This window comes from Psammomys obesus, unplaced genomic scaffold (assembly GCF_907164565.1).
Source record: "Psammomys obesus unplaced genomic scaffold, mPsaObe1.curated_primary_1811, whole genome shotgun sequence".
Taxonomy (NCBI): domain Eukaryota; kingdom Metazoa; phylum Chordata; class Mammalia; order Rodentia; family Muridae; genus Psammomys; species Psammomys obesus.
In genome coordinates this window covers 12,488,379-12,515,425 of record NW_026593286.1, presented here as the reverse complement: position 1 = coordinate 12,515,425, position 27,047 = coordinate 12,488,379, and the positions used below count along the sequence as shown (strand labels likewise).

At 43.8% G+C, this 27,047-nt stretch overlaps 1 protein-coding gene across 1 annotated transcript in view; it reads right to left on the bottom strand.

The window, feature by feature from the left end:
- Nucleotides 1–2,874: 2,874 nt before the first annotated feature.
- The window catches only part of Wdfy1 (WD repeat and FYVE domain containing 1), a 47,451-nt gene continuing 23,278 nt past the window's right edge, over nucleotides 2,875–27,047 (bottom strand). Inside the window, exons 4-12 of the mRNA XM_055616881.1 lie at nucleotides 23,809–23,863; nucleotides 21,221–21,371; nucleotides 19,279–19,391; nucleotides 17,025–17,151; nucleotides 15,930–16,035; nucleotides 10,583–10,684; nucleotides 8,303–8,433; nucleotides 6,998–7,106; nucleotides 2,875–6,304 (exon numbers count right to left, since the gene is read on the bottom strand). Of these exons, the coding sequence (XP_055472856.1) occupies nucleotides 6,245–6,304; nucleotides 6,998–7,106; nucleotides 8,303–8,433; nucleotides 10,583–10,684; nucleotides 15,930–16,035; nucleotides 17,025–17,151; nucleotides 19,279–19,391; nucleotides 21,221–21,371; nucleotides 23,809–23,863 (954 nt within the window). The 3' untranslated portion in view covers nucleotides 2,875–6,244. The remainder of the gene's footprint in view (nucleotides 6,305–6,997; nucleotides 7,107–8,302; nucleotides 8,434–10,582; nucleotides 10,685–15,929; nucleotides 16,036–17,024; nucleotides 17,152–19,278; nucleotides 19,392–21,220; nucleotides 21,372–23,808; nucleotides 23,864–27,047) is intronic.

Below are 27,047 nucleotides of genomic sequence, written 5' to 3'. Positions count from 1 at the left end.
ATTAAATAATATTATCTAATTTAGGGTGCAAAATGGTGGGTTTTGTTATGACATTTTCTTTTTCTTTCTTTTTTAAGATTTATTTATTTATTAAGTATACAGTGTTCTGCCTGCTTGTATGCCTGCAGGCCAGAAGAGGGCACCAGATCTCATTGTGAGCCATTATATGGTTGCTGGAAATCGAACTCAGGACTGTTGGAAGAGCAGCTAGTGCTCTTAACCTCTGAGCCATCTCTCCAGGCCTGTTATGACATTTTCATATGTAAATATCACCACACCGTGGGCATAAAAAGGCACACACCACACTTTCAGCATATAATTGCAATTTGGGATTCACCACAGACCTGAGCAGGACTCCTAGAGAAAATGTATTAGATCTTCCACATGACCCTAAAATAAAAATATATGACAGCACAGGAAGAATTTACTAGTAAACACCAAGTCACCTGAGACACTACCTGTAATCCCAGCACCGGGAGGTGGAGGCAGGAGGATCCCAAGTTAAGGGTCACACTGAGGATACATAGAGTTTGAGGACAGTCTAGACTACATGAAGCCCTGTCTCAACAATAACAAGGGGGTGACAACCGTTTTCATACAAGTAAATCCAGAAACAAACACATTTCTGCCTGATCATGCGTTGTCTTTTCCCTTTCTTCCCCCTTTAGTGTCCCACAGTTCTGCTGAGACACCCCACCTTTTAGAAGCTGCTCGCTGGGGTCTCTAACTCCAACAGCCTGGGGAGGGCTGCCCACCAGAACTTTCTGCAGACTCAGCATTCTCAAAGAACATGAAGACACTTAGTCCTGTGAACAGGGGATGACATTTAAAAGACCTAGGAAGTGAAAGGGTTAAAGGCTTCCAGGGTAGAGAAGGCTTTGTGGGATGGACACTGAGACACAGGCTGGCCCCTACTTCAAGAAGTTTTCACGCAATGGAAGGAACATGTGTGTGTGCTACTTGTTACCACGCATGCGTTAAGTCTCAGGGCACTGTTTCAAGCATCCAGTAAGATACTGGGGTGTAGTTCAGTGGCTGAGATGAACTTAGCATGTTGTGGGCTTCCGTTGAAGCACTGAAAACAACCACAATCACCACTACAACCAGAAACCATGGATCACATAGAAGATCTAGTTCTAGCTTTTTAAGGAACCTCCATAAGGGTTTCCCTTGTGGCTGCATCAATTCGCCATCAGCAGTAAGAATTTCATCTTTCCTACATCCTCACTAGCATTTGTCATTCCTTCTTTTCTCTGACCGGCATACGATGACATCTCAAAGTTTTAATGTGTCTTTCCCGAAATGCTAAAGATGGTGAGCACTAAGAAGAGAAAGGAAGTCTATAAGCCAGCATCTCTGCTTCCAGTCTACTGCCTTGATTTGCAGGCTGAGCACGAGCTTCTGCTGCCTTGCCCGCCTCGACATGACCCATTCCCTGAAACACAGACGCAGGAGAAATCCTCCCTTCTCTAAATATGCAATTCCCTTCTCTTTTTATCTTTTAATATTATTTTGTTTAACTGTGTGTGTTGGGGTGTATGAGTGTGTGTGGTTATGTCTGTGTAGTATGGGTACACATGAGTGCAAGCACACTTGGAGGCCAAAGGAGGGCACTGGATCCCTCAGAGCCAGAGTTACAGTTGTTACGAGCAGCTTGATGTGGTGCTGAGAAGCAAACTCAGGTCCTCTGCAAGAGCGGTATCTGTTCTTAACCGCAGAGCCACCTCTCCAGCCAATCCTTCTCCTCTAATATGCTTATCAGAAAGGAGAAACATAATTTCACAATGCAAAAATGGAACACTGCTATACAAGTTAGATTATGCTGCAGCTGAAATACACACTCCCCTGCTCACCTCCCCTGCCCCAACGTACACACACCTCGACCTTGGCGAATACAAACAATGAAGCTCTATTTTATATTTCTTGTTCACGGTGTGTCTCACCTCGGGTCCTGAGCAGTTGTGTCCTATGGGATGGCTAAGTGTCACACTCCTTTCTCCACGTGCTCCTATGACTATCGTGGGAGAAATGGCCATGACAGGGGATCCCTCACTGACAACGTGAAGCTTCTTCACAGCAACAAAAAAACAGCCTTGTATCAAAATGTTGGAAAGATAGACAATGTAAGTTTACTGGTGCTTTCTCTGAGTTATGGGATTAGACTGTTTTAAAAGCTTGTGTTTCATATAATTTGGTAGAACCTTATTTTACTGTTTGCTTTTGAGACAAAAAGCAGCCCAGGTTACATCCTCCAGATGTTGGAATTCCTGGTGTGTGTCACCACACCCACTTCCTTCTCTATCATGAAAATATTTTGATGCTGAGAGGAAAGGGTCACATCTAGTTTTGAGAAACACACAGTAACTTGGCTGGTTAGGACGACATTTTCCTGCCTTAGCTGAGGACGCAGCTCTCCTGGGTCTGAGCCACCATGTGTCACCTCAGAAGGCTGAGCTGTGAGCACAGAGGAGCTGGGACCAGGATGTCTCTTCTGTATGCAGCTCTGTTCAGAGTCACCCTGAGCAACACTAGCTGGTGACTCAGGACAGTTTCCTGAACTTCAGTACAGACCACACTACCCTGCCACTCTCCCATGCGACAGCATGACATGCTGGCACTATAAGACAGGGTATATGGAGAAGGTGCCTGCTTCTAAGTCAGACAGATGGACAGGCAGAGAGACGGAGAGAGGCGCCTTCATTTTGACATCTGTAAAATGCAGATGGAAGATAAACTTGAGGGGTGATGCTATCATTCAAAATGGTAGCACAGGTAACCTGCCCAGAGCACACAGGATGCCAAGTAAGTGAGGTAAAATTAGACATGTCCTGGACCATGACCAGAGCAAACAAGATAAACACAAAACAAGCAGCATGAGAACAAGCAAGGGATATTTTATTATATGCATATTCTCAAAACAAAAAACAAAAGACAAAAGCCCCACAAAAATGGAACCCACAAATAGAAAGGACAAAAATTTCCAGCCTTGCTGGGATACACAGCGCACTGTTTTATATGGAAACACAGCTGTACAAGGACAAATTGAATTACTTCATGTCACCTTCTGCTTCCCAGTCAAAAAAAGGCTACAGAATAAAACACTTTAAATTGTTCTCTGATAGAAATTTGCTACACAATTAAACTTCAACTTACTCAAAGAGTTATTGTAAAATAAAATGTAGAAAATAGACGAGGCATTCAGTAATCTGCTCACAATTAACAATTAAGCAATAGACACTGGCAGAAATTAGCATGTATCACTTATTTGTTAAGCCTCCCATCTATAATGAGCAGATCATTTTCATTAATAGTGACTTGATTTTTGTCATGTAAGAGATATCAGAGCTGGGTATGGTGGCGCACGCCTGTAATTCCAGCACTTGGGGGAGGGTCCAACAAGCAGATCTCTGTGAGGTCAAAGCCAGCCTGGTCTATAAAGCAAGGCTAGGACAGTCAGGGCCTACACAGAAAAAAAAACCTGTCTTGAAAAACCAAGAGAGAGAAAGAGAGAGAGAAAGAGATCAAAAAGTACTTTTCATGAAATCCTAATCTTAAAAAAAAAAAAAAAAAATCTTGTGTCTGAGCCGCTATTCTATTTATCAAATTTTGACTGCTTAATAAATATAGATATTAACAAACTGAGTCATTGTGGGGGAGAACAAAGTGATAGACTCTACGGCAAGAGTGTTTGTTGATGTCCTCTAGGCAGAAAGTTAAGACTAAGCTGTGGCAAACAATTACAACCTAGTGAATAGAAATGGTTTCTACCAATATACAGACCTGTTCCTCTCCCTGGGACCCACTAATGAAGGACCACTGAAGGACATTTTGAGAATAAAGACTTGGCATCACTTTATTACATCCTAGACCTAAGCGCAAGGCTCTTCTCGAACATTCTATACTTCTTAATCCTTGTCTGTACAAATTAGCTTGAGAACTCTGGGATGGAAAGGACAGTAACTGTTACTCGAGGAACTATCTTAAGTGACTCATTTAGTAACAGAGTCCAAATAAGGCAAAGCTTGAGCCTTGCTGTCCCTTCAGTCAGTAAACTTGAGACTATAATTTTCACCCTCTATAAAAAATATGACCCCATTTGCTACCTGACATGTGACACATGAGGTGAGCCTGACATGCACATTTTTGAAAGGTGATGTGATCACAGGCCCAAGTGGGGAGCAAACTGCCTTCAAACAGTCTGCATTCCTTCCTAAGGTCCCTTGCCCCAATTCTTCCTTAAATATAAATTTCTTCATTGATTTCGCTTAGCCCCTTAAAAGGCTTGAACCAACCTCATGCTCTCTATGCCACACAGAGTTTTGCATCAAGAGGTTTTCAAAAAAAAAAAAAAAAAAAGAAAAAAGAAAAAAAAAGCTTGAAAAATAGAGTATTGAGTTCAATCTACCACAAATGTCCAAAAGTCACATTTTACAGATGCTTTTAAGAAAACAAAACCGTGCATGGCTCAGCACTACTCCACAGGGCAATGACTCCATTGTGTTCTATTCCCCTTTGCCTGGGCAGAACCACGGACTGGACTAAACCAAGCAGAAGCAGAACATCTCCACTGTCGTTTCAAGTGCCACTCAGTCCCTGTCCAAAGCACATTAGCAATGCCTATCTTGCAGAGTGCAGGGCAACTCTGGGGAAGGATCATCAGTTAAGGTGAGATAACATAAAAATTAAAAAGGTCAACAAAACCCTTTCATCTTACTTTTGAAGACAAGAGCTTTCAGTACAAATCTCCAACCTAGTATGCCTGGCTGTTTTTCCTTTCCTTTCTTCATTATTTGTGTCATGGCCATTAGGACATCAGTTTTACTGCCCGTTGTAAACTTTTCTCTCCTTGTAAACCATATTAATAGCATATTTAGTCCCTTAGTCCTATCAGATAGAATGGCCATTATCTTGATGTTATCCGACACAGTGCAGCAGTGAGATTTTTAATTGATACCCATTAGCAAAAGTCACAAAGATGCTGTCGGTATTCATTATTTATCCTTTAAGGCAGTCAGCCCTTTCCCACTGGCTCTCCCAATTCTACTGGAATAGTTCATGAGCTACTTATTGTCAACACAAACATACATAAACATCTGAACAGGCTTTCCATCCCCCTTCTGTGCCTCATCCTGATAATCTGGTCAAACACTTGGACAATGCATTTCATACAACAGCTTTTTTAACTGTTATGAAAGTGATTTACAAGTTAGGGATTACTATACAAGACCTGATTGATAACCAGGAATGGGCCACCAATTTCTTCCTATGCAGTATGAATAACACTAGTCACAACTACAACATAACAGAATACAAAAGCTTCAGAGAACTTCCTCTGAGGGGCATAAATTGCCACCATATCACAAGGGCTTGTCTCAGGACTGCAAACAAATGTATCAGTTGGCAGGACTGGGCTGTTGAGTGGACCAGGCTAATGGCGTCACATCCACCAAGGTGGCAGCTGAGTGTGCCATGTGTTATGATTAGCTACAAAGAAAAAAAAAAATGTCAGGAGGGTCGTACAACAGCACCATAAAAGAAGCTTTGTCCACGGAGCAGGATTGGGAGAGAGGGACGAATGTGGGCTGCCTTGTTATATGACAGCTGTACAGGTTCACCCATGGGACACTGGCTGGGACAGAAACAACTGTAGTGAGCCAAATCCAAGAGCAGATCGTGGCACGCCCTGACAGAACAGGTACCTTAAAGAAGTTTATCAGCAACTCAGTGTGGAGCACAGCCATGTGGCAAGCTTGCATTTCTTATACCAGGTCACCTCCCCCGAAGACAGACAGCCCTTCCTCCAACTCCTGATTGGACAGCAGAGTGCCCTCGGGGGCCTCAAAGGACCCTCTTAGTAGACCCCATGTGTGCTCATAGGTTTGCATTTAAGACGTTCTAAGCATTAACCTTTTTTGTTCAGAAAATTTCCCTCTAAAACCTTCATTTGCTGGGGTAGTCTTCCCTTACCCACTGGTTCAGTGTTCACGAGGCAGTTTTGCTGAGGAAATTCCATTCCTTAGGAGACCATTATGGACAGACCTTACTGGTGTTAGTCCCCACAGATAATTTCCACAAATACCCCAAATACACCTTTATAATTTTTTTTTCTTTTTAAAAATATTGATTTGTTTTTCAGGTGGCTACTGTCCATTTACATGACAGTGGCTGCTGAGCTACATGAAGGGTTTCGTTTCATGGAGGTCGCTGTGCGCAGATTGGAGCGGCTTATCACCGAGTTCCAGGATCAGTGTGGAGAAAATCCAGTCGCCAGGCTGCAGCCCACCACAGGGGTCATATCCCATATCTACAAGGAAGGCACATGGAGAAGGAACACTCAGTCAGTACTGACAGTCTTGTCTTTTTTGGCTAGAAACCTCCTTAGGACTTACATACATGTAGTTTTTAACGACACTGAAAATAAAACACCAACCTCCCCACAAAACAAACAAACAAAAAACACTTCACGTAGCAGCTTAAAACCTAAACACAATGCAGTAATATTTTACTATTATGTCTAGGAATAGAGAACATTTGTTTTACAACTCAACTTCTTTTGTTTCAACTTTCAACTTTTGTTTGTGATCTAGGGATTTAATTAAAAAAAAACATGATTATTCCTTATAACTAGGATACAATGTAAAGGAACATTAGCAAAGAATTAAAACAAAACAAAACAACAACAACAACAACAAAAAAAAACGCTACAGACGAGGACTGGCAAAGACTCAAGTCAGATGGCAAACACTGCAGCCAGCTCAGAATCCACAGGTTTTAAGAGGCACCTAGCCCTCACCCTCACGACCAAATGACAGCCAGAGTGACTCCCTGTCAGGATGCAGGAAATCACAGGCATCTGCTTCGCCACTGGGGCTTTGAACAGGCAATTAGTTGATTACAAAAAGCAAAGGCAAATGGCAATGGTATGGGAAATGTCTTGAAGCTCACTCACAGTGTGAGGATGACTTATCTCAACTGAGACGCTAACAGGCCAACTCACCTTTACAACACGATCTGTCCCACAGGTCACCATGAGCCCCCTCGCAATGTCCATGGACATATGAGAAATGTTATGTTTTCCTTCATGAAATGTTGCTAGAGAAGTCCGACTAATAAAGAGAAAGACAGCTGAAACATACAGACTGTACCCAAAGCTAAGAAAGACACAATCTTTTAGCAAGCAGGTGGCTTGCACACAGTAACAGTGTTAACAATGTCTTCTGAAAATACAGCAATGGTTTTACAATGAAAGGGGTACAGAAACCAAGATAATAACAAGGCCATACAAAAGGTTTCATAAGGCCTAAGGGTGAGGTTCAACGGTAGAGGCTGTGCATAGATTTAACGAAGCTTTGGTTCCAATGCTCGGACCTCAAAAAGGTGAAGAAGGGGTTAAGACACAGAATAGAACTGACTGTTTTCATTCCAAAGACTGGCATGTAAACATAAACTATGAGCCTCAAGCACTAAGGAAGAATAGCACTGGAGGAGCTCCTGGGTACAATTCTTCAGTAAGGAGTGCCGGAACACCTGCCACCCCTGAGAGCCACGATGCCGCACTCTGCTCTGCAGTACCCTTCCCACTGTCTGCTCACTGACCATCATGAGTGGGGATGTAGGCCCCTGGGATGCTGCAGCGATGCCTCAAGGAGAAAGGAAAAACAATGGTAACTTTCTCCTAAAGGATCTGTCCACATCAGGGAAAGTCTGATGAAGTCATTTAAGAACATCTGAAGAGCAAGCTTAGGTCTTTACAGTCTTCTAGTAACTAAGTTGGCAGGAGTAGACAAAAGTCAGCCAACTCAGCCACTGCTGTCCACTGATACAAGAGCATGTCTCTGCACAGAGTGCTCTGAGAAGAGCCGGTCAGCTGCTAGACCGCCCCTAGCCATCCTCATGGTACTCAGAAAAAAATATGTCCCAGCCAGTGGAGCAGCTTGAGATAAATAGTAGTGGCTCAAAGTCACAAAGCTAGGGCAGGAATTTCTCTTCAAAAGTGACTCCTGTGAATGGATGAGCTGGCTTAGTGTGGTAAGGCACTTTTCCCGCCAGTTTGATACTTAGGAATCATATGGTAGGAAGAGAGATTCCACAAATCGTCCTTGAACCTCCACATCCAAGCTGTGACACACACACACACACACACACACCCCTCAAATAAACAAATGAATAGAAATGACATGCCAGAGGGAATAAGCACATGGGTAGAAATCTGTCTAGCAGCCTTCCTCCAGCTGCCCATATTTACACGGCCATTAGATGGAGGGGGCGAGGGGCAGTAAGACACAGACCAGCAAGGACTCACTCTTCATCTTTGATGGAGTCGTAACAGGAGTCACACACTCGGACCTGGAACTCAAAGCCCATGACTGGGTAACTGGACCGCTTGCTGCTGCACTTCCCGCAGACCGCCTGCCCACACTTCCTGCAGTGATGCTTCCGGGGTGGTGGAGGGAGACAGGAGTTAGCTTTGCACTCATGTAAAAGCAGGGAAAACAGGGCAGGGGAGAATATGCTTGCTACAACCCCAGCATTCACTGCAGCATCAATGGACAGGGGACTCGATTTTACTAATAGGCAAGGGTCCTCCAAACAAAACAAAACAAAACAAAACAAAACAAGACAAAACAAAAAAACCCTTCCTTACTTGCTGGACAACAGCTGTGTCTGCACCAGTATTCAAGCCAGACTCAACTCTTTTAGAAACAATCTCTGGAGATTCTGGCAAAAAAAAAAAAAAGCTATTCCTGCTGGGTGGTGGCTGCGCCACCCTTGGGAGGTGGAGATAGTGACCACCAGGACAGCCAAGGTTACACAGAGAAACCTAATCCTTCATCAAAGAAGAGTTTTGAAGTAAGTTTTAAATAATCTGCTCAGGGGAATAATGTTCTTTTGACCTTTTGAACTCTGATTCAGGAAATGAGTCTCCAGGACATTCCAAAACCCTCCAGTTATTACTACTGACTATAACACACTGTAACCACTAACCCTTCATGAGCATTTCTTTCTCGCTCTTCTGTTAGTTATGAATGCATTAGAGTAACATTCACTCTGAGGTGTTTTCTGTGGAAGAAACACTCCACCAACTATAAAGTGCTGTTCACCACTACACAAGCACCGCACAGACTCAGCTATTTCAGGGCATTTCAGGGTGTTGGGAAAAAGAAGCCCAGCGTTGGCTAACAGTCTGCATGGAGCCTTATGAGGAGTCGTTCTTTGAGTGGAGGCAGAGAAAAGTTATTAACACAAACAAATGCCAGGCAAATCCCTCACCAACAGTGAACAAAATCACCACACTCTCACTTAGTTGCCCAAATTCATACCCCACCTAAGTGAGCGGCCACCCTCGAGGCAGTGCAGGAACGCACTTTACTGCAGGACATAGGGACCATGGGAGTACCTAGTGCTACCACTAACTCGGAAATAGGCTACTGGGGCATTTTTTTTTGGGGGGGGGAGGTGAGAGACAGGGTTTCTCTGTGTAGTCTTGGCTGTCCCAGACTTGATTTGTAGACCAGGCTTGCCTGGATCTCACAGCAATTCACCTGCCTCTGCCTCCTGGGATTAAAGGGGTGTGCCACCATGCCTGGCTATGGGGCATGTTTTTCCTTTTTTTAAAAGATTTATTATTTCTGCCTGCATGTGTGCCTACTGCCAGAAGAGGGCACCAGATCTCATTATAGATGGTTATGAGCACAGCTGTTTGCTGGGAGTTGAACTCAGGACCTTTGGAAGGACACCCAGTGCTCTTAACCTTGGAGCCATCTGCCAGCCCTGGGACATGTTTCTTAATTCAAAAAGGAAGGAAGGAAGGAAGGAAGGGAGGGAAGGAGGGAGGAAGGGAAGGGGGAGGGAGGAAAGGAGAGAGAGAAAGAGAGAGGAATAAAGAAAAAAGAAAGAGAGAAAGAAAGAAAAAAGAAGAGAAAGAGAGAAAGAAAGAAATTTGAGAAAGTCTTAATGAAAATGTTCCAGACGCCCTTTTTAAAAAGAATTGCTCTATCTGCATGTACGTCTGCATGCCAGAGGAGGGCATCAGTATAGATGGCTATGAGTCACGTGGTTCCTGGAACTGAACTCAGGACCTCTGGAATAGCAGGTAAGATTGCTCTTAACCTCAGAGCCACCTTTCCAGTCCCCAGGTATATTTATAGTAACACAACCTGAAATGAACTAACAGTCACAGGGTCAGAGAGCAGCCTGGGGAGGGCCGCTACCTACTTGGTTAGTGACAGCTTAAGGCATATCACTGAAATTCCTCATTTATTCTTGGCTAGTACAAAACACTGACTTTAATAAGAAAGAGTCCAAAACACAAGTAATTTCCACAGTTTAACAAGGGATTCTACAGTTCCTCCAGGCACCCCTAGTTTTTTAATGCAGGGCAAGCAATGCAGCAGTTAGGGAAATGGTCTCATGGGCCCAGAACAGGCCACATGGTCGTACCAGTCACATGGCAGTGACATAGAACAGTAGAGGAATTAACCCCATTTGTAAGAACAAAATATAATTTTTTAAAAATTCAAATTAATGACAAAAATGATGAGATACAAAATTTTCACAGAATGAGTAAGTGCTGGCTACTCACCTGTCTCAAGCCCAGGGTCTTGGTGTCCCACATCTGCTTTATGTTCCAGAAGAAGGGCTGCTCACACTTCTGACAGGAATCACTTTCCAACCACTGAGGAGCCTGGGGGCAGGAGGAAGGCAAAGCCAATATCTATGTGTTTACACTTGCATTTCAGACATTAGTACAGAGTTCTAGAACTTTCTGGAGTTAATGTTTCTTTTAAATTCCACAATGTATCTTAGCTGAGATTGCCATGGTCAAGAACATGGTGTGTAGATTTCTGTTGTTTTTATGTTGGTTGGTTTTAGGAGGCAATCTCACTATACAGTCTGGCTGGCTTGGAATTCATAGCAATCCTTCTGCCTCAGCCTCTCAAGGGCTACAATTACAGGTGCAGGCCACCATACCTGACTCATGCTTATGTTCTGACTAATCATGACAATTTTAGCAGTACTTTTCCAGTTGTTCAATTTGTTATCTACAAAAAGAGAAGAGCTAGAATCTAGGATTGTCTTACGTTTCTTTCTTTATGCTCGAGTTATCTGTAATCTGTATCACCTTAAATAAGAACCCATTTCTTGTTTCGCCTGAACTACCTCTTAGAACTCCTTGCAAAACCACTGTAGGGGACATAGATAAAATACAAAAGTCTGGTTGTTCTGTGTGGGCAGCGTGCCAGGCAGACTCCCCACCCCTCTCTGTCCTGTCCAGTTCTCAGGAACAGGTCCACTCGTCATGTGAGTCCTGTGTCCTCCACTGGGCAGTGAGCTATGGTAGACCCTCCTGCAAGCTGACCACTGAGAACTGTGTTCTCTTCACATACAGCCACCTGCCACAGACACTTTTTCAGTGCATTTTTGTTGAAACAGAAATCTAAATGTCAAAGATACTTATTAGGAACAGAATAAACATGTCTCTAAACAAACAAATGGGCAAGGTACATGTGCTCTAATACGAACTTAATGATATAGGGTATAACAGGGGCAGTAGTGATGACTCTTTCCTATAAGTTACTCCAGAGGTCATGGAATAAAAGATCATTTGCTTGATCCTAATGTTACAACCCAAAAAAAAAATACATATGAAGAGGAGGGGGCTGACAGAACCACAGGCCACCTGAGTCACATCAACTGCTGGAGACATGCAGTGAAAATGAAGCCTCTAGAGAAAGGTGACACAAACAAAGGTTGCCTTCTGCATCTTTCTTACTACTTTCTCAAAACTTTGGGCCTTCTCAGTTCTTATTTCAGATATAGCACTAAAATTATTTCTATTTCTCTCCTGCTTGTCCACCATAATCCCCACAGCCTCTACAAAAGGGCTCTATTCCCTTTATGACATGGGTCTCAAAACATGGTTCTGAGGAGTGACAGCTAAGTTCTGGCTTCAGAGAGCCACGGATCAAGACAAAGTATTATTTTGCTGAACTAGAGGGCAGAAGAACACAAGGGAAGAAAAAATATGCTTTTAATACCTTGAGATAGCAAGCTATAATCAGTGCAGAAATAGACATGTGTTTTGGAACAAATGTTTTTTTTTTTTTTAAGATTTATTTATTTATACAGCATTCTGCCTGCATGTGTGCCTGCAGGCCAGAAGAGGGCACCAGATCTCACTATAGATGGTTGTGAGCCACCATGTGGTTGCTGGGACTTGAACTCAGCCAGTGCTCATAACCTCTGAGCCATCTCTCCAGCCCTGGAACAAATGTTAACACAAGAACATCCATAGTTGTATTTTAATGCTCAGAAGTTGGTGTTAAATCCCAAGTTATTACTAGCCATTTGGCTCTATGAGAGCTGTCTATGGAGATAAAGGGTTGTTTGCACTTAGAACAGCGAAGCGGAGCCCAAGACAAAGCTCAGTTGTTGAGTGCCTGTCCAGGATGGAGGCAGCCCTGAGTTTGAAGCCCAGCACTACAGAGGTCAGCTGTGGTGGTGTATGCCTATAATCCCAGGGCTCAGGCAGTGAAGCCAAGGAAGACCAGATGCCAAGGTCATGCTCAGGCCACACAGAGTCCCAGGCTAGAGTGGGTTATAAGAGACCTTGTTTTCAGAAAGAGAGCACACCGGGAGGGGTGTGTGTGTGAGCCAGGGCCTAGCCACCTACACTGAGCAAAAACGCTCCACCACTCAGCGACATCCTCAGCCCCCTCAGCCCAGAAGAGAGGATGTTTACCAAGCATGGTGACTTTTTATCTCTTTTCCATAGCCTGCTCCACCTGTCTAATCCGAACAAAGGGAATACAAGAATAATCCTACTTAATTACTGCCACGAGCTGCTACCTCATTTATACTATTTACATATCTATATATAGTACAGAAGTAGCTATATATTATACCAATAGACAGGGACAATATTATGCATTCTGAAGTCGGCTGGTTTAAACAGTCTCCGTAACTACTGTCACCTGTTCATTCACACTTGATATACATACTCCCCCCCACACACACACACCACACAAAAAGCCCTAATGACAAACTGTCAGGGAAGCAAATGTGCTCTCTTCTGGGAGGGGGCTGACAGCCGTGGTAGACTAGAAACAGTCCAGTCAGTATGGGCAGGTAACCTCCAGGGACACTCCAGGTGAGCAGTGCAGAACTGGGAACCCATATTTTCTCCTCTAGGCCCTGGCTAAGGAAGACCCAGCACTGGACGAATCCCTGACAGGGTCAGACCTCACAGATGGCTGTTCACCTTTGTGCTGCATTCCCCCAGCTAGGAAAAATTAATGGCTACTAAAAATAACACCTCTTTTGATAGAATTTGCTTTCATGTTGCAGAGATGACAAACAGGAAGTAGTTTATGCCACACGGGAAGCACCTTGACAGGACTATATTTATCTTTTTCTACACGTGCAATTGCAGTTCACAATCGTGTCACTTGAAGGAAGGGTGCTGCTCCCAGTGCCTGACTGCATCTTCTGAAAGAATGTACCAAGGATAACAAGGGCGGGGTGAAATCAGAGTGGTTAAACCCATGAGAGAATCCCAACAGTGACTACGCAGGAAACTTGTCCACCTTCTCACATGTCTGCTCTCTCAGAAGACTGGGAAATGATGGGAACCCAGGAAACAGAACGGCACACCGGCTCTTCTTGGTGGATACAGCTAGCAGCCAGGGAACACAGAACACAGTCCTAATAGACCTTTGCAGGGAAAGCCCTATCACGCAGCAACACAGAACTGATGCTAAGCATGTTGTGCAACACACCACCCCAAGACTTACCAAAAGAGTCTTAGAATGTGCAAAACCAGAAGTTAATCATCAGTCATGTAACCAGAGTTTCCGGTTTGGTCTGCCACCCAAAGCCGCCAGGAAACCTGAGAATTAGCACACCTCTGCACTAGACACCACATTTTATCCGTTTAGGGGCAGTCTACTTTCTTCACAGGATGGCAACTTTCTTGTGGGTAAGAAGCTGAAAACTGTTTCCTATAGACTGAAGTCCCTGATTAGTTCTTATGGGATTTATTAAAAACTAAAGCTTACTCAGTGAGAATCATAAGATATTATGAAGCAACACGGAGTGGAGCCATGCACACACAGAAACTTTTGGGGGTGGGGGTGACTTTGAAATAACACGGCACCCACAGAAATGACATAATACGGCACGCTAAACTACACAATGACTACAGGGTAGGACGGGGAAAAGGCACACCACCAGGCAACCCAACACCTGTCACAATGAAGCATTTAAAAAAAAATCACAGGGATTGGAGAGATGGCCCAGTAAACAGGAGCCTTGCTGTACCAGCATGAAGACCTGAGTTCAGACCCCCAGAGTTCTCATGAATGCCAGACACAGTGAGAGATGGTCAACAAAGAGACAGGATTGCCTGGATCTGGTGTCTGGCCGGCCTAGCCAAAAACCATGAATTCTAGGTTCAGTGAGAGACCTGTCTCAGGGGATAACGCAGAGGGGATACAGAAGGGCACTTAATGTCATCCTCTGGCCTCTGCACGTGCATCTGTATGCACACACACAAGGGACACAGACAAACACATACATGCATATACATACATACCTGTACACACACAAACACATACACATTTAAAAACCACATAACACCAAGGCATTTACCGTGTGCTTCCCCTGAGTTGCCAGACAGTGTGGTCACCATAGAGGTGCCTGATGAAAGCTTCTGAAGCTTCCGTCTTCACCATCCACCACTCCTCGTGGGAGTACACCTTTGCTATATCATCACCACAAGCCACAGATGCCACTAAGCAAAGACAGCTATCACTGGTGCCAGCAGAGATGAGCAGGAAATCCTGCCTGGAAGCCGTCTGATGACAGCTATAAAAAGCCTATGGATGTACACATCCTTCTTACTAGAATCTATTTGCAGATGAATGGTTGGGATGAATAATTAAAGACCCATATGATGACAAGGTCAAGAATAGTCACTGCAGTGTCACTCAAATGAGCAGACGATTAGACTCTAAAGAAATGGAGGACACATTAGGCATCACCTCAAGCCGTAACTTCACTTTGTAGAAGAGGAAACAGACATTCAGAGATTAAAACACTTGTCTAAGTAAGGTCTCACTCCTAGCTAATGGCTCAATGAAATTTAAAAATCAGGTTGCCTGAAAAGAAAACTTTATCAGCATGGACTCAGAGAACAGAGGTACACTCTCCCTGTAATGACAACTGCCTAGCTTAGCTCTGTGACATCCTTCCTTCTCAGGGCTTCAAAACTGAAACACTTTGGGGCTACATGAATACCTCAGATGGCCTCCCTGAGTCCAAATCCTTGGAGGAGCCAGAAGACTTGCTGGTTGCAAAGAGTCCTCCACGCTGATAGTCATCCTAAATGCTGCCCATCTGTTCTGACTGCTAATCAATGGCAGAAACTCTCACCCAGTACAGAATACGGCACAGCAGCGAGATGGTGGAATCAGCAACGTGCTTTTGAGATCCCAGGCATTCACACAAAAAGCCAGGCATGGTAGCAAATGCCTGTAATCCTAGTGGTGGGGAGGGAGACAGGTGGGTCCCTGGGCCTTGCCAGTCTAGTCAAATCAGTGAGTACTACACTTGGTGTCTCAAACATTAAGATGGACAGCAAGAGACAAAGATGCCCAAGTTTGACCTCTGGCCTTCACATGCTTATGAAGCCTGCACCCATGCACATATATACATGAACACAATACACACATGTCATACTTCCATACATACACACATATAAATAAAATAAGTTAATTTAAAAACTTGAAAAGACAGGCTGAACTTTGTTAGATAATGAGCCACAGCTGGAGCAGCGGAAAGCCGGGACTGTCCACATCTCTGCAAGGTGAACAACTGGAAAGCCGGAGTGTGGCTCAGCCCTGACCCGCCTCCCCGTTCCTGCCTCTTACCTCTTCTCGGCTGACATCCATGTTCCACACTGCAATCCCCCCATCTGACGAGCAGGAGACCAGCTGCCTCGTGAGCTGCAGGTAGCACAGTGACTGCACCCTGTCACTGCAAATGGGACAACATGTGTCAACTTGTGTCAACATGGTAAAACCCAGAAGCTCTTCACGGGAGCCCCCTTTCCTTCCACTGCCGGGTGTTATCTCCTTTCGAGCGGTGACAAGAATCCAGATCATAGTCTTTACAAAATAAAAGCTAGTCCTTCTGAATGTGTCATTTAAGCAACAAGTCAGACAGGGATGAGAACTATAGTCGGTGTGTCTGTCAGCACGATCTCTCTTTCACATAGTTTATTTACTTCTTTAAAAACAAAACAGGGTGTTACTCTTACTGGAACACAGTTCATATGAAGAAGTAGTCAGGTCACTTGGACCATGAACAGCATCTGCACATGCAGCCACAGGTGACTCACGCGCACATGGGTAGCAGAACTCTGCCCTCCTCCCGAGGTCTCTCAGACCCGGATGCCAGGCAAGCAATTTCCTGACCTGTTAACTTTGGCATCTAATTTTTTTTCCTGGCTAAATTTCAACTTGATTGTAATGACGGCAAACAGCTCCAGTGTGACCAGCACAGGGAAGAAAGGAAAGCAGGAAGGGGAAAAAGAAGGCACTCCTTTTCAAAGGCTCCAAGACCAGCCCCAAGTGTCCAGCTTAGGAGACGGAGGGTGCTCATGCACCCAGTACTTTTTGATCAAATGTATCCTAGGGTTTAAGGAAGCGTGTATGTCCCCAGTGCAGGAGTAGCCCGGTACTTCAGTACACACAATCTGCCATGGTCAATGAACTCGCTTCTGGTCTCTAACCTATGCGTGCTTTAAGTAGATATTTCAACAGGGCTGTTCCTCGGGAGAAAGGAGCAGTGACCTGTTCGGACTCACAAGGAAGAATATCTGGCCCTCCGTTCTGCTTTTACTTAGGATTGACAGAAACAGTTAAAGGGCATTCAGCCCCCTCAGGTTGTTGTCTTACAAGACAGGACAGAGTACCACTGCCCTCCCCGCCTGCCTCCCACCCCCTCCCCAAATGGTCACATACTGGTGGCCCTGAAGGAGGAGAGTCCGGCCTTTTCTTCCCCCGATGTCCCACATGATGATGCTGTTGTCGGATGCTCCCGAGAAGAGTAACCGTTGAATAGGGTCCCACCAAAGGCAGGCGATACTACCTGGCGGGAGGGGGGTTTAAGAGAAATAAAACACAACTCAGCATTGAGACCATGCACGACCGTGGGAACCCAACTACTAGCTGAGCCTTTGAGTAAAACATCTATCTTTGTCATACAAAGGGTCATTCAAACCACGTTCTCATGAGTCATGGAGAAAACACTGGATATTCATTATCCAAACTTGGAAGATGAGAGTTTCTGACCGTGAGCCACACAGCTCTGAATACAAAGGCTTTCAAAGTTTTTCCTTGTTCTGTGCCAATAATTCATAAAGTAGCTAGATATAAAATATAAAACATCAGTTCAGAAAACTTCTGGAGAAAAATCCCTCCAACATATCATGAACTAAACATGTGATATTTTACACACGATGCAAATCTAGGTTACTCTAGACCCATGAGATTTGATAGACATTTACCCTAAGATGCTTTTTTATCTGTGAAAATTAATGTCTCAAGAAAAAATAGTGGAGCAATTGCACCAAATAAATACTCCAAAGAAATTCAGCTAAAAAATAAATAAATAAATCAAGCCCTTACATTTCACACTTTGCTAGCTTATCAAACTGGATGCCCGTGGGGAAATCTTTTGTTTCTAGAGATTTCCTCTTCCAGGGGTGTCTTCAGTTGTTACTACTGGTCTAGGACACAGCTACCAACAAACAGTAACCCTGAGCTAGTGGCACATGGTAAAAATGCTCCTAAGGGTGGATGGGAACTAACGAGCTCTCCTTCGCCAGCAAGAAAAGGCAGGTTCTCTCAGAAACTTTCTCTAAAGAAAACAAAAGTGAAAGACAAAACAAAAAAGTACTCAGTGAAACCAGCTTAGGAAACCCCCTCCGCCCCCTTTTAAATGAATTCTGTTGAATCCTATGGCTCTTCGTGTGTCTGTTAGTGGCCTAAACAATGGATTAACGTGGTCTGACACTGAAAATCACTACATAGTCTCAGAACCCATTCTGCCCTCAGAAGCCCAAGAACTCTGAAAGGTACAGGGGTCGTGAGACATGTACAGGGGTCCAAACTTGGGACATGGCTGCATCGGGAGCCTTGCTTCTCTGCAAACACCTTCTAAAGCCCCATCCATTCTCCTTGAGACCTTTCCCACAGAGTCCAGATCTTGGACAGTCTATCTCACCTAAACAACTTAGCTAGAAAGTGAATACAGCCAACTTGTTGCACTTGAAGGCCTAAGTACCATCTGAAGTAAATACAGTATCAATCTGCTCAACAAATTATCAATTCTGTAGTCTAAGCTAGAGGACCTCAAAGTTCCAGTATGTGACTCACACAGAAATGGGATCCAACAATCTATATGAAAACCACACTGCATTTCATCTCAGTGGTCAGCTCAGTGGTCAGCTTATCATCCATAGGTACATAAAAAGTTTACCCAACTAGGCCAACGGAATTTTACATTTCTCCACAGAGCCCTGCCACCACACTGTACCACAGAAACATGGGAGCTTTGTCTAGTGATCCACTCCCCTGAGTCATGACCCAGAGAACAATGACCAAGCTGGAGGCTGGCCAGCCCATGGAGTTTCGCTAATGGTACCAGAAACTGAGAGAAGAACAAGAGTAATGAGAATCTCTCCAAAGTTCTGTGTAAAAAGAAATGTTCTGGGGAGGGAGGTGGAGGGGAGTGGTAGAGTTCTCACTTGGCATGCCCCAGGCCCTGGGTTCAAAACCAGTGCAATTCCTCACCACTGAGAAGTTCTTATAGAAACTATACTTTTCAAAGGTTGTTGGGCATGGTGGCTCACAACTACAATCCCGGAACCTAGGAGACTGATAGGGGAGGATTACTATGAGGTGAGGCCGGCCTGAGCCGCATGCTAAGTTTCTGGTCAGCCTGGGTTAGTGTCAGACCCACCTCAAAAACCCATCGGTCAATCAATAAACAGGGTAAGCCACACAAAGCATCCATTTGAGCAATTTAGACAGAATTTCTGATGCATGAAACTGACCTGACAGCTGACCGTCACTTTATTTTCTTTTTAATCCCATCAAACTGAATTCAAACTGAAATTTAGCAGATCACAAGGAGTTGAACACTCCCAAAACCAGAGTTGAGGACTGAATCTGGATGCCTGACCTAGGTGAAAAACTTGTGACTGGAGCCTACCTTCATGTCCCTTGAGGGTCGTGATAACTGAACAGCTGTTCTGCTCCAGCTTCAGCAGGGTGATCTGTCCCGAGTAATCGCCAACAAAGGCGTGTTGGGTGTCTAGATCATACCTGAGGAGGAGCAGTCAAGGCCAGATAACAGGATCCATCTCAACCCATTCCCATAGAGTAGGCAATGCAAGCCATAATCAAAGCTTAACATGGAACTCAGATATTCTATAACAACGACACAAACCTGAAATCATGGTGGCAATGAGCAAATGGCAATTAGGTGATAGGTATACCCTGAAAGAAGAACTAAAGCAGCTAGGTTCATAAGGAAAGCTAGTAGCAGCCAATGGTTATTATGTCAAGGGCAGTATCATAGGAACCAGCAATAAAAATCATGAGAGCAGATAGAGAGAACAGACAGGCAGTTACAGTCAAGCTGTAATCAAACATTAGGGAATAAAATAGGAAACACTGAAAACAGCAATCACACACACAATGAGTCAGGGTGTTGTTTTATGAAATACCTATAAAAATGATGTCACACTGACAGCAAGTGCAGGACATGAACTCATCTTCCTTTTGGTCTACATAATCTAACTTTAAATGAAGACAATGGCTTACTTTAATTTACAGTGGGTAGTTCCATAATCTAGATATCTGTGATGTTAGCCATCTTAAAGTATATTAACTACGAGTAGCAATTTATTCCTCTTTTACTCTGCAACCACAGGCATCTAGAGAATACCATACTGTCCACAAAACAGAGTGGCTACTAGTATGCTTGAGCATAGGTCAGGAGAACTACAAGCCAAGCCATGGCTGTGATTTTGTGTCATGTTCTGCAAAGCCATTATGAGAGGTCTTAAAAAAAGTTTACTTAGAAGATAACGTATCAGTACTTCTCCCTTGTTTGAGCCTAAATTCTATGGTACTATTGTAAAAGTTTATTTTAATTATCTCATGTTATGCATCCATTTGTAACAAAATTTAAGAAAGTAATTTCACATTTGTTTGTGGGAGAGGTGTACCACGGAACCATCCATAATGCATGTGCAGAGGAAAGAGGACTACATTTGGAAGTTGGTTCTCTTCTCCCACCATGTTGGTTCCAAGGATCAAACTTGGGTTTTCAGGCTTGGCAGTAAAGACCTGTTCTGCTGAGCCATCTTGTTGGCTCCTAACAAATCCTTTTTGTACTTTTCGTTTTTTTGTTGTTGTTTTTATTTTTGTTTCTCTGTGTAGCCTTGGCTGTCCTGACTCACTTTGTAGACCAGGATGGCCTCAAATTCAGAGATCCACTTGCCTCTGTCTCCTTGAGTACTGGGATTGCAGGCATACGCAACTGTACCTGGCTATAACAAATATTTGTAATATTTTTAATGTAAGCTTGCGCTGTACTATTCAACTGTAAGAAAGAACTATCCCAGGGTGTTCATGGTCTACATCCTGTTGTCACTGGTACACAGAGCAACCAGAAGTCACCTGAAGCAGAGGTGAGCTGTGTGCAAAGCTGGGAAGTTAAAGCTGGGATTGTTACCATCTGGGGAACCTGAGGCACCTGTGAGAGCACTGTAAGCCTTACAGGTCCATTTCACATCCATTAAGAAAAACAAAAAAGCATGAAGTGAAGTTTCATATGATGCTCCCGGCAGCCCACCCAAGGCAAGGCGAAGTCTTTCATTTTGTAATGGAAGGAATGACGGACAGCGCTTGCATCACGCGGGCTCTACAACCGGGCTCTCAGAAGAATTAATGCCACCCACCGAGAACACATTCATGCCATTACTTTTCACAGACATGCTCTATACCAAAGAAAAGTAGATGCAGAAGTTCTTGGATTTTAGGTTGCATCCACAGGAGTCATTCTGTCTCCAGAACAACTACTGATTCATTCCAAATGAAGCAGAGGTGAGAGGCGGGGAGGAGTGCCTGGGCGCGCTGAAGGATACTGCAAGCAGGATGCCCAGGAGGAGAAGAAGTGGCGGCCGAGCATGTTCCCACTGCGTGTGCACATCCAGCTCACACACTTGTCGTGGCCAGTGCTGATCACCCACTCGGCGGCCAAGCTGAAGATGATCGCAGACACCCGGTTCTGATGGGCTGCAGGGGGACATAGGGTGGGTCAGTGCCCTTCAGGACAGACACACCTAGAGCTGACACTCAATGTCCACGGCATGAGTGCCAGTGTGCAGGCCTGAGCCCAGGAGATTCCTGACGGCCTGCTTCTCCCCACTCCCCAGTGTGCTGGCCCAGGCTCTTTGACTGTCAGAAGCCAGGTGCCTCTGACGAGATATCCATGCTCAAGAAGGATTCCGACAACAGAAAAAATTATGTCTGCCTATGTTCAAAGGACCATTTTTATTTTTGTTCTGAAGACCTTAATATGCTGTCTATATGGACTGTGGCAGGGTTTTCTCAACAGAGTAAGGTGTGTTTTAGTTGCTGATTACAGCAATGTTTGACCCTTCCATGGATGTCGTCACTGGCCATGCCTTTCCTGCCATGATGAATGGATGTAACCGCACACTTAAAGATAAAATAAACCCCCTTTCCTCTCTTCATTGGCGCTTTTTTAGGCCACCGGTCAGTGCAACCAGAAATGTAAGTAGCAGACCTGGCTGATATCTTTTGTACTTACCTAATAGAAGATGTGCCCATTTTTAAACAAATCATCAGCAATAAGGTTTTTAAAAATATTGGCATTGTGTATAAGAAGAAACACAATTTTGTGAAATTTAAAAATTTTTGGAATAGTTTTTGTGTATAACTTTTATTATTATTTAAAAAGGCAGAGTATCCGTCAAGTTCTCTGAAATAGTAGCTCAGAAAAAAAAGGAGGCTTTTCAATCACCTCAATTAACCTCTGAAATCTTTCCTGTTGATTCCGGGCTACGCCAAGGTGGTGGCATGACTCCACTTTATCTGGCACAAGCTGGTGTCTAATGAATGCTCCATGTGATGAATGAAGTCAGAGGCCAGACAGAGAAAGGCTGCCTTAGCCCTCAGCTGTGTGACCTTGCTCCAGAAGAACTGAGTCTCAGAGAGTCAGTGGAACTGTCATGTCCACAAACTGCAAGGAGGCAATGCTAAAAATCACACGCTCCTGAAACACGCTCCTGAAAGCCCCGAAACTGCAAGGGCGCTCGAACAGCTCTCGGACGTAAGTATAAGCAAACCAAACCCTGGATGGTGACTGAGGGACTGAGTGATAGCAGTCTCAGTGAGCTTTTTGCTTCATTTTTTTTCTGCTTTAATGATATTTCTAACTTCCGCAAACACAGGATACATAGTAATTTCAGATAAAAAAAAAAAAAAAAACAAAACCTGAGGGACATAGCTTTTACTCATAGAATAAATCTTTTAAGTAAAAGATGAATTTGGTCTGTCTGACTCCAAACACTTTTTCCTACTGAATCCATGGCTGTCAAAGTGAGATACGACAAAGCTTATCCCAGATCATGGTAAAGACCTCAGGATGACAGTCAATTACTTTTCTCTGAAAGAGCTGTCCTTTTTGTGGGATTGGATCCTTTTTGTTGTTATCGTTTTCAATGTTTTCTTTTAGGAACGGAGGATAGCCTGCTGGACTCGCAGTTCCTAAAATCTTCCTTGGGATAAAACTTAAAAGGCAGCAGACTCTATTCAGACTTCTACATGGTACTTAAGATGTCGTAAGTCACCAATGACATGTAAACTCCAGAAACCACTACAAAACTATATTGTCTTATAGCACAAAGAAAACTCTGGCAACTTAAAATACAGATTTTATAAAGTGTGTATGTCATAGATGTTCCAGAGGACACCGTTTAACTCAGTTAAAACACACTGCAACTCCCTGGAAGTAGAGGCACAGTCCATGAATGGACGTTCATGAGAGACAAACGGCCAAACTAAAGAGCACTGAAGCCATTTTAAAGCTGTGAACTTTTCTATTGCGTTGGTAGCAAATAACAGGGCAGCAATGTGAGGAAGATCCAGCAGGAGGGAGCCTCACTTGCTTGCTGGTCCCGGAGCTGCCAGGAACTGCACATTTGTTTGGGAAGCAGTTTGCCAAAATCGATCCATAGCATTAAGATAACTTTTTAGTGTTTGACTTGGCTACTTGCAATTGGCTACTCCAATTGCAGGCATTTGTCTTAAGTAGAAGTCATCAAAATTAAACATCTAAAGTCAGTGTCATGGTCAAGAACGCACACATTTATACACGTAACTATCAATTACACCCACAGACACGTGCATGTACACACAAACACAGAGAGGTCTATTGTACTGTACATTAATCAAGAACTAGAAACAGGGTACATCTTCTTCCAATAAAAGAAGAATGGTGAGATTAAGTCTTGTACACTTACCCAATATAAAACAATTGAAATGCCAGGAAGCAGGGAAGGACAGTAAATCACTTAATATTCTCTCATACAACTGGTGTAATAAAATGGAAATGTGAACATGAAACCTACCTTCAATCATAGGAGAGGACAGTCTAGCTCTATGTGTGTGTAGCTAAATGTGTACACGTGCAAGAGTGTGTCATTACCTGGGTAGGTCTTGATAAAATTCATTTTATTAAAATCTTCAGAAACGTGAAATTCCTAAAAGCAAGCATACACAATAAAAAACAGTTACAGTTCTTAAAACGACAGCAGCTTGACTTGAAAAATGAAGCAAAGTCCAAAGAGGCAGAGCGCTCAAGATGAGCTACAGAGGGGATGTAAGTTGCTCCTCCCAGCAGACCTGTCCTGGGACCACCATTCCCTTAAGGAGGCCTCGAACATCTAGAAACTCCAAACACCTACAAAGATACTGCTGCTGGCTAGCTCGGCACCTGAGACCAGCGCTTCCTCCACAAGCCATCCTCATGCTAACTAAAAAACTTTGTTAATTTTGCTCCTTTGGCTGTACAAAGATACATTAATAAACCCCTCAGGACAATGCATAAGGAGCAAAACATTAAAGATCTGTTATCAAAAGGATCAATGACTTACAGGAAAGACATGGGGATGGCTCAGCAATTTAGTGAAGAAAATATGCATGCTGTGTGCATAAACATTCCCTCTAAAATATACAATTTAGAGATTGTGGGGGGGGTCTTTAGATACTCTTATATTTTCCAAATAACTAGGAGAAAAGAAAAGCACACACTTTTGTAATGACAAGAATGAATGAAAGTCAAAAGGATACGCCTTAAGACAGAGTCCTACGGACCAATGTTAAATTGGTAAGGTGCTATGAAACACAGACATTACAAACTGTGGACGGAAAGTGAGAAAAACGCACAGAAAGAAAGACAGAATTCCTGTCCTCCATATGGCTTTCCTGGGTACCAGAATTCCTCAGCACTGTAAGTGAGACTCTAGACAACGTGGTCGGCCAATCCAGAGATCAACAGCTGACCACTGCCGAATTAGATTCGCCCTGCCCCTTTCTGCTGGAGCCACAGCTTTTCCGGTGCTGTAACTGCAGCCTGTTCTTCCAACAAAAGCCAGAGAAGAACCCTCCTCCAAGATATGCACACACTGCCACCTGGGGAAGGTGCGTGCCGTTTACACGTGAGGGTTTCCACAGGAGCGTGCGCATCACCATATCCCTAGGAAGTCTTCGGAAGGAGAGGGGCAAAGCTTTGCCAGTCTGTACTACACTGTGTGTGGAGAGGTCTGGTCACCTGTCAATGCTGTGTGAATGCTAGGGCAGCAACCACCCTTCCTTTTAGCTCTTTTTTCTTAGTTCTTAAACATAATCAAGGCATCTTTACACTCTAAGGTGGATCAGCAAAAACAATGAAGCTCTTTGACCCACACAAGACTCTTCGATCCCCTTCTCAGTAAAACCCTTTTCTTATGGTCAGCCCTCACTATCCATCCCTTGGGCTTTCCCACCATGGTTCCTATCTTATCACTGTGCTCCAGGCTTCTGTGTCAGCAAGGAGCGTGTGCTCCCTCTTATCCCTGACTATCTTCTTTTATTTACTCACTTACTTGTTTTTTAATTAGCATGTAAAATACCAGATAACTTGAGGAAATTTTCAAACACGTTGTTTTGATGGATCTTCCCCTCCACCATTTCTCCACCCTTCTGTCACCCCTAACCTCCTTTGTAGCACCTCACCCTAGGTCTCTTTTTCTTCTTTCATGACCTTTGTGTCTTCGTACCCACCCCCTACCCTTCCCTGTTGCCTGTCTTGGTTTCCTTTCTAGCTTTTTAAGTTTATCCACTCTTACATCAGTTCCTATATAAATACATGTTGCCTTCTGATTACAGCTGGATCTCAGCCTCTCTCTGTCGCTCTGTCACACACCTTCCCATTGCCTTCTCCAATCACTGCCCATGGCTTTCTATCCTCTGTAACTGGCACCATAGCCCACTTAGTTCAAACTCCAAATGTGGTGTCAACTGATCTCTTCCTTTGTCCTCTCAAACTCAACCTATAACAAACATGCCCGGAGCCATCTTATCATCCACTCTGTCCACTTCTGACAACCCTGTCTTTGAGCCCAGATTTCTGGTTGCTACAGTAACTTGACTCCCTTCTACTCCTCTTGGTCTCCAATACAATATCCATAGAGTTAGTTTTTTAAGAATACAGCCAGGCACAAGAATATGGGTGGCACCTACAATCCCATCACTCTAGAAGAGTGGAAGGTGGAAGATAATAGGTTTGAGGTCAATGGGGGCTACATACTAGGGCCAGCCTGAAAAATGTAGTAAAGTCCTATCTGAAAGAGGTGGAGGGGGATGTGAATTACATCATATCATGTGCTTGTCAAAAACCTTTTGATAGCGTCTCACTGAATTTACAATAAAATGTAAAATCTTAGCCACAGGCCATGTATAACGTGGCCCCTGCCATTGGCTCAGTTATGGTGGGGTCCTTCCTCTGTCATTCAGTACCACCCAGCCAAGATGAGTACACAGACCTGTACAGCCTCAAGGTAGAACTCTTAGAAGAAAAGATGAGTAAGAAGCATCTGTTTGACAGGATTAAGCACATTCAGAGTGATGTGGCCACAGATTACTTCATTCCTATAAAAACAGAATAAATGACCTCGGACCAGGTAATTAATAGTTTAGTGGGTGTTGTAGCCAAAGTACAAGCAATGAGAGAAAAAGAGGGGGTGGGGAGGGGTGGGAGATGAAGATATATTAGACTTTATAAAACTTGAAAATGATTGAAAAGACAATCATTAGAATAGAAGTGATTTCTGCAAATTGTGTATCTGACTGGAGTCTGGTATCTAGCACTAAGCAAGAATTTACAAACCCAACCCAGGGGATGGGATGGTGGCACACACTTCTAACATCAATGCTTTTGAGGCAAAGGCACAAAGATGATGATTCTTGGGTAGCCTGGCTGCTAAAGCAAGGCTCTCTCTTCTCTTCTCTCTCTTTCAAAAAATTATGCAAAACTGGACAAAGGGTTTCCTGAAATGTTAATAGTCACCGTATGATGATAGTCACCAATCCTATATATTCAACAAATTGAAAAATATAGATTTACACAGAGACTTATTTGCAACGCTACAGTAGCAGTGCTCACAGCAGCCTCACGTGAAAATAATCCCAACGGCAATCAGCTCAGCAATGGCCAAAGTGAGATTCCTCCACCTAGAACACTAGTCCACCACAAAAAGGATGAAGTAACTACCTAACCCAAACTGCAACAGGAAAGCCCTCTCAGGACACACAGAAGGAGCTACACATGCAACATGATTCTATTCGTATAAAATGTGTAGGATAAACAACTCCCCATTCTGAGAAAGTAAATTAGAGCCAGCCAGC